The sequence below is a fragment of the Cariama cristata genome, unplaced genomic scaffold (genome assembly GCF_000690535.1).
Source record: "Cariama cristata isolate BGI_N322 unplaced genomic scaffold, ASM69053v1 scaffold16447, whole genome shotgun sequence".
Lineage (NCBI taxonomy): Eukaryota > Metazoa > Chordata > Aves > Cariamiformes > Cariamidae > Cariama > Cariama cristata.
The window spans coordinates 600-14,242 of record NW_009628539.1 but is presented as its reverse complement, the minus strand read 5'-3'; the positions used below and the strand labels follow the sequence as shown (position 1 = coordinate 14,242).

Genomic DNA, 13,643 nt, shown 5'->3' with positions numbered 1-13,643 from the left:
CTGGCTGCAATGTGTGTGTAGATGTCCTTCTCTTTCCCCATTCTCTTTGTAGGGGTAACTCTTATCTGAGCATCTATTTTGTAACACACTTTGCAAGTTTTTAATTAATGAGCTATTTTAGTGAATCTATGAAATAATTTCTGAGGTATTAAAAATTCTTAGAAACAGAATTTCACCAGAGGGGCCATTTTACATCAGCCGTCAGCTGAGCTGCCACCTTCCCACCCACCACGTGCTGTCCTACCTCCTCTTGTAACGAAACAGAAATTGATAGCACCACTAGGCTTTAAACTCCTACGCAAATCTCCACCAGGGGAGATGACTATGTGTACTTTGCCTCTGAACTTGACAGATATTTTCAAGATACACAGAAAAATGCGTTGGACAATATATTCAAAGTTCTTCTATTGATGGATATTTTCTGTAGTGTCTCTGATCGCTCTTTTAGATCTCTGCGGGCTCCAGGGAGCAGAGAACTGGTGGCCATCCCCTTTAGACCCCTCTTCAGAATGATGAAAGACACTTCCCACATAAACTAAACTCAGGTCTTTAAAGCTTTCCTCAGAGCTCTTGATTTTCAAGCCTATTATATTCTTGATTCATTCATCCAATGTCTCCCCATTATCTCTATCTTTCTTAAATGTGCCATCACCGACTGAGCAGCTGAGGTCTCTTTAGCACCAAGGAGAATGAGTAGCTCCCGTGTATCACTGTGAGAGCAAGACTGAGACTGGACTGGCTGATTGTAGCATTAGCATCACCAACTTCTAGTTTTTCCATGGTCCTTTCTGTGTCAGTTGAAAGGACGATTTTGCCTTTGTGCATCGGTTTTCTCTTTCCAATGAGGAGCCCGTTCCACCTGTCTTTATTGAATTTTGGCTTGCTGGTTTTTGACATTTATTCAGTTGATGAAGATCATTTTGAATTCTCATCATGTCCTCCAGAGAGCGCACAGATCTTGCCTCTCCTTCTGCCACTCTATCTGTACTGTTCCAGTTTCAGTGGCAAGGGCTGAGCATCTCATTACGGCACGGTCGCTGTGGCCAGTTGTTTAACACTCACACCATCTGTTAGTCCAAGATGCTGCATAACATGATAAACAATTAGCAAGGCAACTGATAATTCCTCTCTTTACAACCTTATTTTAACACTGCTTGTCTTCTACAGCTTACCTGTGCTGTCAGAAGTTCAGAGATGTGACTCAATGCCAGTGGTAGCAGCACTAGAAAATGTAATACAGATTTGTTTACTGCTCCACCCATCAACCTTATTTCAAACAGCACTTTCATGTCCAAGATCTAGGATCTATCCACCCTAATTTCTGCAAATGTTGTTAGAAATTAACAGACAAATCCTTAGCACAGTGAAGAAATTTCAGTCACTGTTTTTCTACCTTTTTCCTGCCAGTCATTTCACTTTCAAAAGGATAGAAATGAAAACTTTCCTACTTTGAAGAATATTTTACAGAGCTTTGATCAGATTTTGCTGCTTGCCTTGCTTGTTCAGACTGGGCTTTACTCCAGCTGAATGAAAGAAGTTTGCACTTCTTTGCATACACCAGTGAAACTGAAAAATGAATGTGGTCCCTCAAGATTTACTTTTATTTGCTTGGCTTTCAGAATGTGAATTTCTTAAATGAGCGATCTGTTGGCTATTATGCAGACTTAAGGAACCTAACACATGGTGTATATATGGTTTCCTAAGAATTACTATGGAACTATGTGCTTGCAACTATTAAGTGCTTTGCCTATGTCTACTCAACCAAGTACATGAGCAAACAATTTCATCTGATTTATACATACTGTATGTAACAGGGATGTTATTCAAAGGTTAAACGGAAAAAAAGGCTTCACTTTAGCTCTAACTAGTAATCTCATTACTTTCATTTGTACATGCTGCAGGTAAAGTGTTGTGTTAAAGTCTCAGTAAAACTAAGTGTTCACTTACTTTGATTATACTCTACACTTAACTAAACACAAAGCATTGACTTTGAAGAGATACAAATATCGATTATTTTCTTTTGTTAATTTGCTGAAAGTAAAAAGTTGCCTTTCAGCTGTCTGTAGACACCCCCACAAGAATACATTAAAGATTCTTGGGATTGTTACTTAATCAGTCCTTTATTTTCTGAAATAGTGCCCCCAAAAATTTCAAAGTGATGTTCATATTTCAGATTAATGAAATACTTCATTTACTTAGAAGTTTTGATAGGAAAGATGCCTCCCTTCCAATAAAGCCATTGTTAATATCAGCTGAATCACAACAGATTTATCTCTGCCTGTAATTTCAGTCAAGATCTGGATCTGGATGTAGAATTTTTAATCTGCCTTTTTCTCACTATTCCCACCTGGATTTAGATAGCTGATGTAGTCCACTTCTTAAACTTTTTATTTAACATCTTTCACCATCGCTGGTGAATACTCAATGCCTGCATCAAGAGGTTCATTATCTTTTGTCTCAATTATCTTTTTTTCTTCCTGAAATCATATTTGGCAGTCTTGTAGAAGTTTAGACCTAGATCTTGGGAAGTGAGCCAAGGACATTGCTGCTGGCATTTCTTTACAGTCAACTTTTGCAGAAGGAAATGATAAGCATGGTACTCAGATGGAAGGAGCTTTGATCATGGTCTGCAAACAGGAATTAAGGAGAAAGAGAGTCCTAAGAAACATGGCCCTCGTTCAGAATGGATGTGCATTAGTTGGTTGCAAATGGCTGCCAGGTGACAGCAAAATGTCCCAAAATGAAAACCTCGTAATTACTGACCCACCAAGGAGTAAGACAGGTGTGTATACTTGGTACAGTTTATGATGGCCACAAACTAGAAGGAAGTCAATTATGTTGTCAGCAGCGTCTCTGATTTCTTTCTCTGAAAGAAAAATACACTCCAGGCCCGTAAAACTAATTTGGAACTTCAGATCTCTAAAAGCTTTTCCCTCTGAAAGTGAGATAAATGTGAGGAGTATTCTGTAAGTACCCAGCTCTCAGAAATGAGCCTGGGGTGCAGAAATAGCTCTGCTGCTGTTCTGGGGAAATGATGCTGTGGCAACCATCTGTTATGCCAGAGGGTTAGCAAGGATGGGAAAAGAAGCTGAACCAGGCATTATTTAAAAGATGAAAAAAAAAAAAAAAACCAAAAACCAAAAAACAAACCATATCCCTTAAATTGCAAAGTATCCCAGGAAAAGTTTGGCTCTGGGTGCTTGTGTTCGTCCTTTAGACAGCACTACAGTCTAGATGAGAATGATGCCAAAGAAAAGATAGAAAACCTTCCTTTTGTTGCACAAAGTGGGGAGAGGTGGCAGCTAGCTGCATGGGTGAGGATCATTTTCCCCAGAGAAGAGCACACTGTGGAGGAGGAGTATGTCCATGCTCATTGGGTATTGCATGTAGAAAGACGGGTTCGAGGATTTATAATAATATCTGTGCTACAACAGCACTGAAATTCAGGGGAGGATCCTTTGTCAGAGCAGACTACACTGTGGGCTACCTGCTCCCGTCTTCACTGGGGTGGTACTTGGCCTGAAGACAGGCTGTGCCTCGGATAAACACCACCAATGCACGACACAGGCTCTCTCTCTGCAGTGGATCCCTCCGCTCTGTCCCTGCGACTGGCAGACGGTGATGGCAAGTGCTCGGGCCGCGTTGAACTCTATCACAACGGCAGCTGGGGAACGGTCTGCGATGACAACTGGGAGCTGGCGGATGCCGAGGTGGTGTGCAGGAGGCTGGGGTGCGGAGAAGCTCTGCTAGCTGTGTCTGAAGCCCAGTTTGGTCCAGGCTCTGGGAACATCCTCCTCGATGATGTACAGTGCAGAGGGGATGAAGACAACCTCTGGGAATGCTCCCACAGAGGGATCGCTGTCCATAACTGCCAACATAAAGAGGATGCCAGTGTCATTTGTGCAGGTACTCTAGCACATCTTTTGTAAACTATTGCTTTGTAAGCAATATAAGCTTGCCTGCAGCTAAGATTTTGAAGCACAATTTGTTTCTATCAGTGGAATTGTTTCAGGCATGAAACTAAGACCTATGAGAATTGCGGTGTTTTACCACATTTTTTCTTTTTGCTAACTCGTGCAGTTTATTCACACAGGTTTGTATTTTAATTTTTTATTTTAATTCTCAAACCCTTTGGCTACATAGAATATCATTGTCAGTCTTATCTGATACCATTTCCTACTCTATTACCTGACTGCTTTATACATTACTATTTGAATCATAATTTTACATCATCACTATTATATCTCAGTCCTCCTAGTCCTGATTTCCCATAAATTATGAACTATGACTAGTAAATCAAAATTCCTTTTCTTGTATTTAATAGGACATTATTTTTAGTAAATTCCTTTAGGATTTTTCTGAATCAATTCCCAGTTTTCCGGCAAATCTATACTCTAGAAACACGTGTGCAGTTGGAGAGCCCGAGTCACCGCAGCCTCTGCGTGGCCAGTGCCACGGCAAGTGGTGGTCCGTGGACAAAGCTCATCCACGTTGCAGGCACTCTATGAGCCTGACATGACTGAGGTGAAATGTAACTGGTTGAAAGGGGTTGTGGATGAGACCTGGCACAAAGAATGCTGGTTTGCAGCTTATCCTGGAGATATCATTCTCTGAGGAAAAATCAAAGTGAAATTTTAATAGAGTTGGGTTTTTTAGTGAAGACCTCAAGTGGAGTTAAACACGTGACCCAAGCAGACATGTGTCTTGTTGGTGAGTATGTCCCACGCCTAAAACAATTAAAGATTACACCTGTCACCTAACTGCAACCATTAACAGCTGACATTTAAAAAAAGGGTTTCAGCCTTCTCCTTTTTGGTGGTGATCCTGCCAGAGATGAATGGGTTGCTCTATATCACTACTGCTTTCTTTTTTTTTTTCCGCATAGTTACTGAAGAACTTTCTTAAGCATCCTCTATAGTAAAACTAGAAATTCACTCTTCTGTTTCCTTCCCTAGAGCCAGTTACTCTCCCGGTCACAATGGAGCCTGTTCCGGTTGGTGAGTTCTCCCTAGATGGGTCTTGCAAAGCTTTCACAGCTGATATATTTTATATAGCAACTCAAGCACTGGTAGGAAGGCAAAAATTTTATAGGTAAAAATTTCAAAGCAAGTAAATGCATGTAAGATGAGTTTCTGAGATACCTGAGGCTCATCTAAGAGTTTTGCTGTTAAAGAATACTGGTGTCAATAGGAATGGTTATGTTAGCTGCAGGCATATACATCAGAGCCTGAAAGAGAAAAAAGGACTTTGTGTTTACTCCCAGGTGTATATGGCACACTACGAGAGTAAGGATTTATGATAGCTGATTAACTGACACAATATGGCTTGTTACAGTAAGATTAATTTCATGGTTTTGCCACTTTCTCTGTGCAAGACAACAAATTTGGCTTTTGCTATTTGACAAATGCACCTGGAAAGCCCATTTCTGAGGTTGCTGAGTGCCCATGTGTTTCCCTCTGCTTTCCCAAGACATGTCCCTGAGACTGGTGAACGGAGGGGACGTGTGCTCAGGACGCCTCGAAGTCTTTCACAATGGGAGCTGGGCAACTGTCTGTGACGATGGCTGGGACATGAAGGACGCCATGGTTGTGTGCAGGCAGCTTGGCTGTGGAGGTGCTCTCTCGGCCAAAATCGATGCGTTTTTTGGGGAAGGCACGGGAGATATTCTCTTGGACAACGTGGCATGCAGCGGGGACGAGTCCTCCCTGGAGCAGTGCTCTCACAGGGGACTGGGCACACACGACTGCTACCACAAGGAAGATGCTGGTGTTATCTGTGAAGGTACTCACCTTTTCCATTTTATTTAATGTGAATTAAGCGTCCTAAGCTGTGCATCCAAGCCAGTATGGGTGAGAGGAGGATCTTGCTGCAAGGCTGGAGCCACTATGGGAATGGAGACCCTTGGCAGAAGCCATGCAGGGAGAGGGGAGGCTGACGAGAGCCAAGAAGAATGGCCAGGGGCACCTTGGTCATGGGTGGGACCAGCCTCCCTGGGCTCCATACATCATGAGGCCATCTTGTACTTCCAAACAGGGATTCCTCTACCTGGGTCTGGGGGAAGCAGAGAGGGAAAAGCAGGTCTATAGGCATTTTCTTCCAGAGAGGACCACCAGGAGGTTTTGGCAGACCAACCTGGAATCTATTTTTGGGACAAAGACTATTTGCCTAAGAGCCTCAAAGTACTTGTGTCAGACTTGCAGTTTTATAAACATATTTTCTTCTCTTTATGAATTTGTACTCATTTTCAAAGATCTGCATTATATTTATGTGAAGTTTATTGAGGAAAATGAAGAAAATTCCTGCCAGCTGAGGATGCAGAAGGAAATTGTTTTGATGGAGGTTCTGGCACTAGATGAACGTGGTGTGTCTGATCCTAGACATCAGTGTAGGCTGGCAGGCCACTGCATGTTTGTGGGCTCAGCTGTTTCTGTCCAAGTGAGATCCTATAAGGAAGTGATACTCATGCTGTGCTGTCATATTGTTTTATAATGATATAATGTATAACAATAGCTGTGAGATATACATATTCTCGAAAATGTGAATAGGGCTCCTACTACCCCATCTAAAGAGGCCCACATTTTCACTTTGATTTTATTTTTGTTATTTCTTCTCCTCTCCCCTTTTTCTAATACGACGCATTGTTCTTAGTTGATGGTTACTGTCAAATAATGACGATGAATATTTGAAAAAACGATCATAACAAATCTTTGATGTGCTGTACATAAACTGCAAGTCCCAGGGGAAGTATTTAAGGAGAAATCATGTCCAGACTATCCATCAGCCTGCATTCCTAATTCACTCAGTCCTGCTCAATCCACCAAAGTCCACACACTGCAAACCATTTCTCCTCCAATGTACCAAGGGGCTGTATTGCAGCACGAGCCATACTTGCTTAAACATTTTAGTAATTTACAGAACAAAATGTTTGTTGCCCAACTAACCTTCCCAAGCTGCATATAATTTATTTAATTTAAAAAGAAGTTCCGGATGGCTCATCTTCCAGGCTTGGGCAGATCTTGAAGTGGTGGAGCTCCTTCACTGCAAACAGTAATGCATACTGGATTTCAGCCTGGGTGACGAGGCAGGACAGAAATTATATCTGTCCCCACCAGGTTTGCTTCTCTGCCCCGCTACCGACAGATGTACTCATTGCATGGTGTGGCAGTGAAAATGGCATGGCAGAAACACCAATGGCCAGGTAGAAACACCTGCAGCCTTCTCCAAGGCTTCAGAAAGCATTGCTTCAGTCACAGTTTTGAGGACAGCCCTGACTGTATTGCTGCTTGTCTCACCTTGATCTGGCTTTCCTTCTTTTGATGGTTTTTATTTTCTCTCCCAACAGTCCCTCTGGAGCTTAGCACACCTAAAGCAACAGGTATGGAGTACTTCAGTGTTTGTTTATTTATCTCAGGTTTAGTCAAATACAACTTATCCCACAGCAGAGTGCTGATTCCCCTGGACTTTAGCAGCACTGAGCCGAAATTTGTGCTCTCATCATTAGCCCTGAAGAATTCATGGCGCTCAGGTGAACACGAGCTCCTGGTGGGATCTGTGGACAGAGGTGTCCTGCCGCACCGAGATTTTTTGCCTTTATGGAGATGCACACAACCATAAACATGGTTTCCATCCATCCTCAAGGGTGGTGGAAATACCACAAGCTGGTTTACACAAATGCCAAATTATGGGCTACATTGCTGTCATGTAGTTGGATTGGAGATCTCATCATGCCAGGCCTAATTACAACTAAGTGATAACGTTGCTTTGCTTTGTCAATCCATTCTTTGCTCTCTTGGTATTGGAAAAATTACTAAAGTGTGGCTTTTACTTTCTCTTTGACAGTCCCGACTGAGTCCACAACAACTGAAACATCAGGTATTTATTTCTGGTCATTTATTGAAACATGGTGAGCAGAGGTACTGTCAGACCATGACGGAGAGCAGGATCCCCAGCTTGACTAAGTCAAGAAATTAACTGTCAGGCTCTCACATTTTCAGTCTTAATTCAGGATTTAGCAGACGATCTACCTTCCTGGCAAGGCAACGCTGCCTGCCGGAGCTGTGTCCTGTCCAGCTGCGTTATTTGTTTCCCTGCCCAAGCTCAGGGTCTCGCTGCAGGGTCTTGCAGAGGTGACGTACACCATCACACTCGCTGTGTCACCACAGCATGTGTGTTCACAGCCGTACGCAGCGAAACTCGGGCTACGTTCAGCTGTGCAGCCACGTGCTTCCCGGTGATATTCCCATGGCGTCATGCGATATTGAAAGCAGCCGAGGCTGCTGCTATGGGTCTCGGGCCAAAAATATACATTTAAAATGCAGACAATATTTAATTTCATCTTTTCTTTCTCACAGTAACAGTCTCTTCTACTCCTGAACCAACACATGCTGCCACTTGTAAGTAGTACAGTGTTACTCTGGCTTACATGCTTAGTTGTCTGCCCAAGTTCTGATCATGTATTGACTGGCTCCCTGTCTCCACTGTGTGTATAATCTCATGGATTTAACCATTAGCTTCAGGGATAATCCCAATCACCTCTCCCTTGGCTCCCATACAGCATAAAGGAGGGAAAGGGGCTTGGTATCAGTACAGGAGAAACACTTGCACTGATGAAAGCACTACAGAAGGGGAGTCTGCTGGGGCAGGCACACTACACCAATATAAATTCAGATTTGCACTCGATCATCCCAGTCCAAGAAAGCCAGCCTTCCTGCACTTCCCAAAGCTGCATCCCCATCACTGCACAAACCGGGCCGTGCTTCCCATGGGAACGGCCAGGCTGAACGCTCGCCGAGGTGCCAGCATGGACCTCACCATCGTCGGTGCAGTGTACGGCACTGCTATGGGCACTGCATATTAGAAACAGAATTTTATCTCATTATCCCCCAGCACCCAAACTGTTGTTTAGAAAACATCCCACAGGTTTCCAGAGCCTTTCACACAGCAGGTCAGAAGCCTGTTGAAGGATATGGCAAGGGGATCTGTTCTCCTCCCACTGAGGCTGCTCACGCTCCGGGCAGGCTTTGCTAACGCCTGCCCTGGGCAGCGGCAGCATCTTCCAGGTGCTGTGGCTGATGGCCACTCGAGTGAGACCTGCAGGTCTCCTGTGGTGGGCTGACCCAGGCTGGAGGCCAGGTGCCCTCCAAAGCAGCTCTGTCACTGCTCTCCTCAGCTGGGAAGGGGAGAGAAAATACAACGAAAGGTTCCTGGGTCGAGATAAGCACAGAGAGAGATCACTCACCAATTACTGTCATGGGTAAAACAGACTCGACTTGGGGAAAAATAAATTTATTACCAATCAAATCAGAGTAGGATAATGAGAAAATAAAAATTAAATCTTAAAACACCTTCCCCCCACTCCCTTCTTCCCAGGCTCAACTTCACTCCTGAGTTCCCTCCCTCCTCCCTGCCAGAGGCACAGGAGGACGGGGAATGGGGGTTGGGGTCAGTTTTTTTTCCCCCTTCTTAACTCTGTTCTCCCAGAGGCACTACCCCCGTCACTGATGGGCTGGGCCTTGGCCAGTGGCATTGGCTCCATCGGACATAGAATCATTATGGTTGGAAGAGACCTCAAAGATCATCAAGTCCAACTGTATACCCCACGCCACCATGCCTGCTAAACCTACTAAACCATGTCTCAAAGTGCCACATCTAAACGTTTTTTGAACTCCTCCAGGGATGGTGAGTCCATCACCTCCCTGGGAGCCCGGTCCAATGCCTAACGACTCTTACAGAGAAGAAGTTCTTCCTAATATCCAAGGGGAATAATATCCATGGGGGAAGCTTCTGGCAGCTTCTCACAGAAGCCACCCCTGTAGCCTCCCCGCTACCAAAACCTGGCCAAGCAAACCCACTGCACTCGTGCCTACCCAGTGCTGGGACTGCAGCTAACCTGCAGTTTTGTTTTTTCTCAGGTGTCGGATCAGCCCCTGCAGACCACACGACACCTGAAACAGCAGGTATGTACGAGTATAGGTTTGGAAGGACTGGTGTAATGCTTGATCCTGGGAGTAAACTGGTTCTCTCCCCATTAACCGCACTTGCTTTGCTCACACCATAAGGTAACAGTTACTGAAGCGTGGCCTTTACTTTCTCTTTGACAGTCCCGACTGAGTCCACAACGACTGAAAACCCAGGTATTTATTTTTGGTCATTTATTGAACCGTGGTGAGCAGTTTACTACTTTTCATGTGAGTTATCAATGTGTTTAAAGTGTGGGCAGTTTAATTTCATATTTTCTCTTCTCACAGTAACAAACTCAGCCACTCTATCAGTCTCTCCAACTACTGAAGCCGCAGCCACTACCACTTGTAAGTAATGCAGCATTACTCCGGTTTACATCCTTAGTTCTCTATCAAAGTTGTGATCTGATGTGTTGGCACGGCTCCCTGTCTCCACAGTGTGCGTAATCTAGCATTCACCTTTGCAGATAATTCTTTTGGCTTGCACACTAATAAAGGGATGGAAAATGCTGTTGGCATTGTCATGGGAGAAATAACTGCACTGATTAAAGTACTAGGGAAGGGGAAACCACTGGGGCAGACACACTACACCAATACAAAGTCAGATTTGCTCTAGATCATCTCACTCCTAGAAAGTCAGCCTCCCTGCACTTTCAAAGTTGCATCCCCACTGGAAGTTGAGTCAGTGGAAATCTTCCTGACATAAGCAGTGGTATTTGGTTTAAACCTTAGTTTTCTACAACAGGATTTATCTTTTGGAAAATTTGAATTGCAAGTTCTGCTCATTAATTTAAAATATTCTGCCTCAGATGCTTAGATAGCAGACTAAGGTTTTCTTTTAAAGTCTGGCCCTATCAGCTACACATTCGTAAAGGGCACTCGGCTGCCTCAGTAAAACCTACAGACTTGTGTTGACAACATGCAGGAAACTGCACATCAGATGCAAAGCATCCATTTGAGCATGGGACTGCATGGCTACACAAAGGAATAAACAGAATTAAATCTTGTTCCCATGAACAATAGCAATATGTCATCTTTAGTATTCAAGCCTCTACATTTTTCTTAATATGAGCCCTTTGTCCACGGCAACTCTATTCCTTAGATCCGTTGCTACTAACATTTCCTAGTCTTAATGCATTCAGCTGATTACAATGTATATTAATTGACTACATAAAAGCACACATTTTCCTCATTCAGTCCACTTATTTTCCTTTTTTTTTTTCACTAAAAGCCCGTCCAAAAAGAGACCCAGCACCTATAAGAGACCCAGTACCTATAAGCCCAGGTAAGGTGTTCTCATTCTTACTTATTTTTGATGACTTCTCTTCCTAAGGGCAGTATATACTGGGTAAGAGGCGTGAGCTGGGAAAGCCTGGCAGATGAATGGCAGAGGGTATCTGAGTGGGGAGGAAAGGGGGAAGCAGGAGAGGCAGGGAGGAGGCAGAGAGTTTGGGGGTGCCACAGCTTACCGAGGGACTGCACACCACTGGTACAAGGGCTGGCAGCCAAACCATCCTTGGTGGTAAGCATCAAGAGGATGAGCTAACCTATGTCTGCACCATTTATGGAAAAACCACATTTAAAACATCCGTCCATAGCCTGCCAGGCTGCTGGCCAGTCAGTGCCCCTGTGCTCTGGAGGGCTCGCAGGCAAAGAAACAGCTCATTCTCACCTCTTCCCACGAGAGAAAGGATGGATAACGCTCACTTCTGTAACCTCGGGGTTAGCTGTAGGAGGGAGTAACGAGCTTTTAATGGCACACCATCAAAGAAAGAGAAATTAATTTCCTCTCCACTTAGCTACTATTTCCAAGTACAGCAGCAAGGCCCACATTTGCATTTGCAAAGCATACTAGTATTTAATACATGCTGCATTTTACTCTGTGCTTACATATGGTTTATTAACATTAAATTTCTTCTTCTCCAGCAAATCTTACTTATCTACCTAAGTACATGCGGGTGATGTTACTAAGATTCTTAACTGGCCTGTGCCGACCAAGGAGACCTGGGATGCAAAGTATAAAATTACAAGGGTAAATATTTATTCATGTGCATGAGGTGTCCCAGCCAAACTGGGGCACCCCGAACGTGGCTTTACACTGGGTTCTTACACCCTTTAAAGTTCAGTTACAACACGATCTGACTAATCACTCATGCCCACACTACCAATCACTAATCATAGTAAAACTTTGCAAAACCATCTGTGTCCAGGAGTTCTGTGCTGTGAATTGTGACTAACATCTCAGTTAGAAATTTCTGAAGGAAAGTTTGTTGTAACCAATGAAACAAGCGGGCTTAGTGACCATGTCACAATTTTTGTATGACAATTACATGTGGTTTTTTTCTTTTTGTTTTTTCTCAGGTGTGTAAGGGACCCAACCTGTAGGAGCTACTATTCACCAGGCATGAGGATTGTCCAGTTCAAGTTCAGGGGTCCCATATACCCAAGAGTTTGCCTGCGGTGCAAAATATTAGCGTGCAACGGATACAATTATTCTTCCCAACGCTACCAAGGCTATATGACAAGAGGCAAAAGAAGCACAAGTGACGATGTCATTATTATTATTGTCCCCAAGTAATAACAGCCTCAATAATGCTGCTTCTAACCATTACATTGATCTTTTAAATATGTGATCAGTGTGTTGCACATCTGCTACTAATTTCTAAAAATACATTATACTAGGAGGTGTAAATCTAAAGGTATTTTGGTCTTAACCGCAGTTGCGTTCCTTAATTTCAGATCTTTTGGATCTATATTCCAGATTTGTAAAACCCTCAACTTCAGTAAATGCTCTCAGTGACAAAGAGTAATTGGATCAGCTGGCTGATTTTTCTCACCAAGACTTTGTTTCCCTCTCACAGTTCTTCCAGTTCTCCCGATTGTACCAAACAGCTCAAATACTGAGCGTTTAAGGAAGTTTAACCTGCCTTACAGATGCACATGTCACAGTGCTGCTTTCTGAGCTCAGGAAGAGACATAAATCAAAGGATAAGCATCCCTTGTAACCAGTAATGTCTGAGCAATTACCTTACTTAGAAACTCCAAATATTTGGAAAAGATATTGCTCATGTACTGAGATATAATCTTTGCAATACCTAGAAGCTATTATAATCTTTCCATATGCCAGGTTTTATTACTAGAGATTAGAACTATAAAAAATCATACATCTAAATTTACTTCATTATAAGCATTTGCTTTATCCTTTTTCTTTCAATATCTGTTCAAATTATATTACTTTGAGCCAATAAAGTGTTTCTGCACTTTAATGTTAAATTCTCCTACTTGGAATGACTTAGCGAAAAAAAAATGGGAATTAATCATTTTCAGTTCGTAATAGCAAAAAATATCTTGTCGATTGCAGAATTGTACAGGAGTACAGCAGTCATCTTTTAGATGGATAAAATTTTGATAAGCTGGTGAATTTGGCCTGACTGTGAAAAGCACCTTTAAGGCCAATACTCAGCTTCCATGTGGCGAGAATGTGCAGACTACTCAAACTCATAATGTGATGCCCTGTAGTGAGTAAGGATGCCTAGTGCCTAGTGGCTGTGCCACACAAGACAAAAAAAAAAAAATCCACTTTTTCCAGCAACTTTACCTTTTATGCTTCATCCTCTCGAAAAAGAGACTAGTCTCATTCTGAAACTCAGCTTCTCCGTGAATAACTTGGCCAGCTCTCAAATG

At 43.1% G+C, this 13,643-nt stretch overlaps 1 protein-coding gene across 1 annotated transcript in view; it reads left to right on the top strand.

Annotated features, from left to right (window-relative positions):
* LOC104165281 (deleted in malignant brain tumors 1 protein-like) overlaps positions 1 to 9,956 on the top strand; it is a gene marked incomplete at its 3' end in the record, with an annotated part of 19,408 nt that extends 9,452 nt beyond the window's left edge. The window contains exons 8-11 of the mRNA XM_009704859.1: positions 3,583 to 3,906; positions 5,470 to 5,781; positions 6,251 to 6,435; positions 9,912 to 9,956. Of these exons, the coding sequence (XP_009703161.1) occupies positions 3,583 to 3,906; positions 5,470 to 5,781; positions 6,251 to 6,435; positions 9,912 to 9,956 (866 nt within the window). The remainder of the gene's footprint in view (positions 1 to 3,582; positions 3,907 to 5,469; positions 5,782 to 6,250; positions 6,436 to 9,911) is intronic.
* Between the last annotated feature and the right edge of the window lie 3,687 nt (positions 9,957 to 13,643).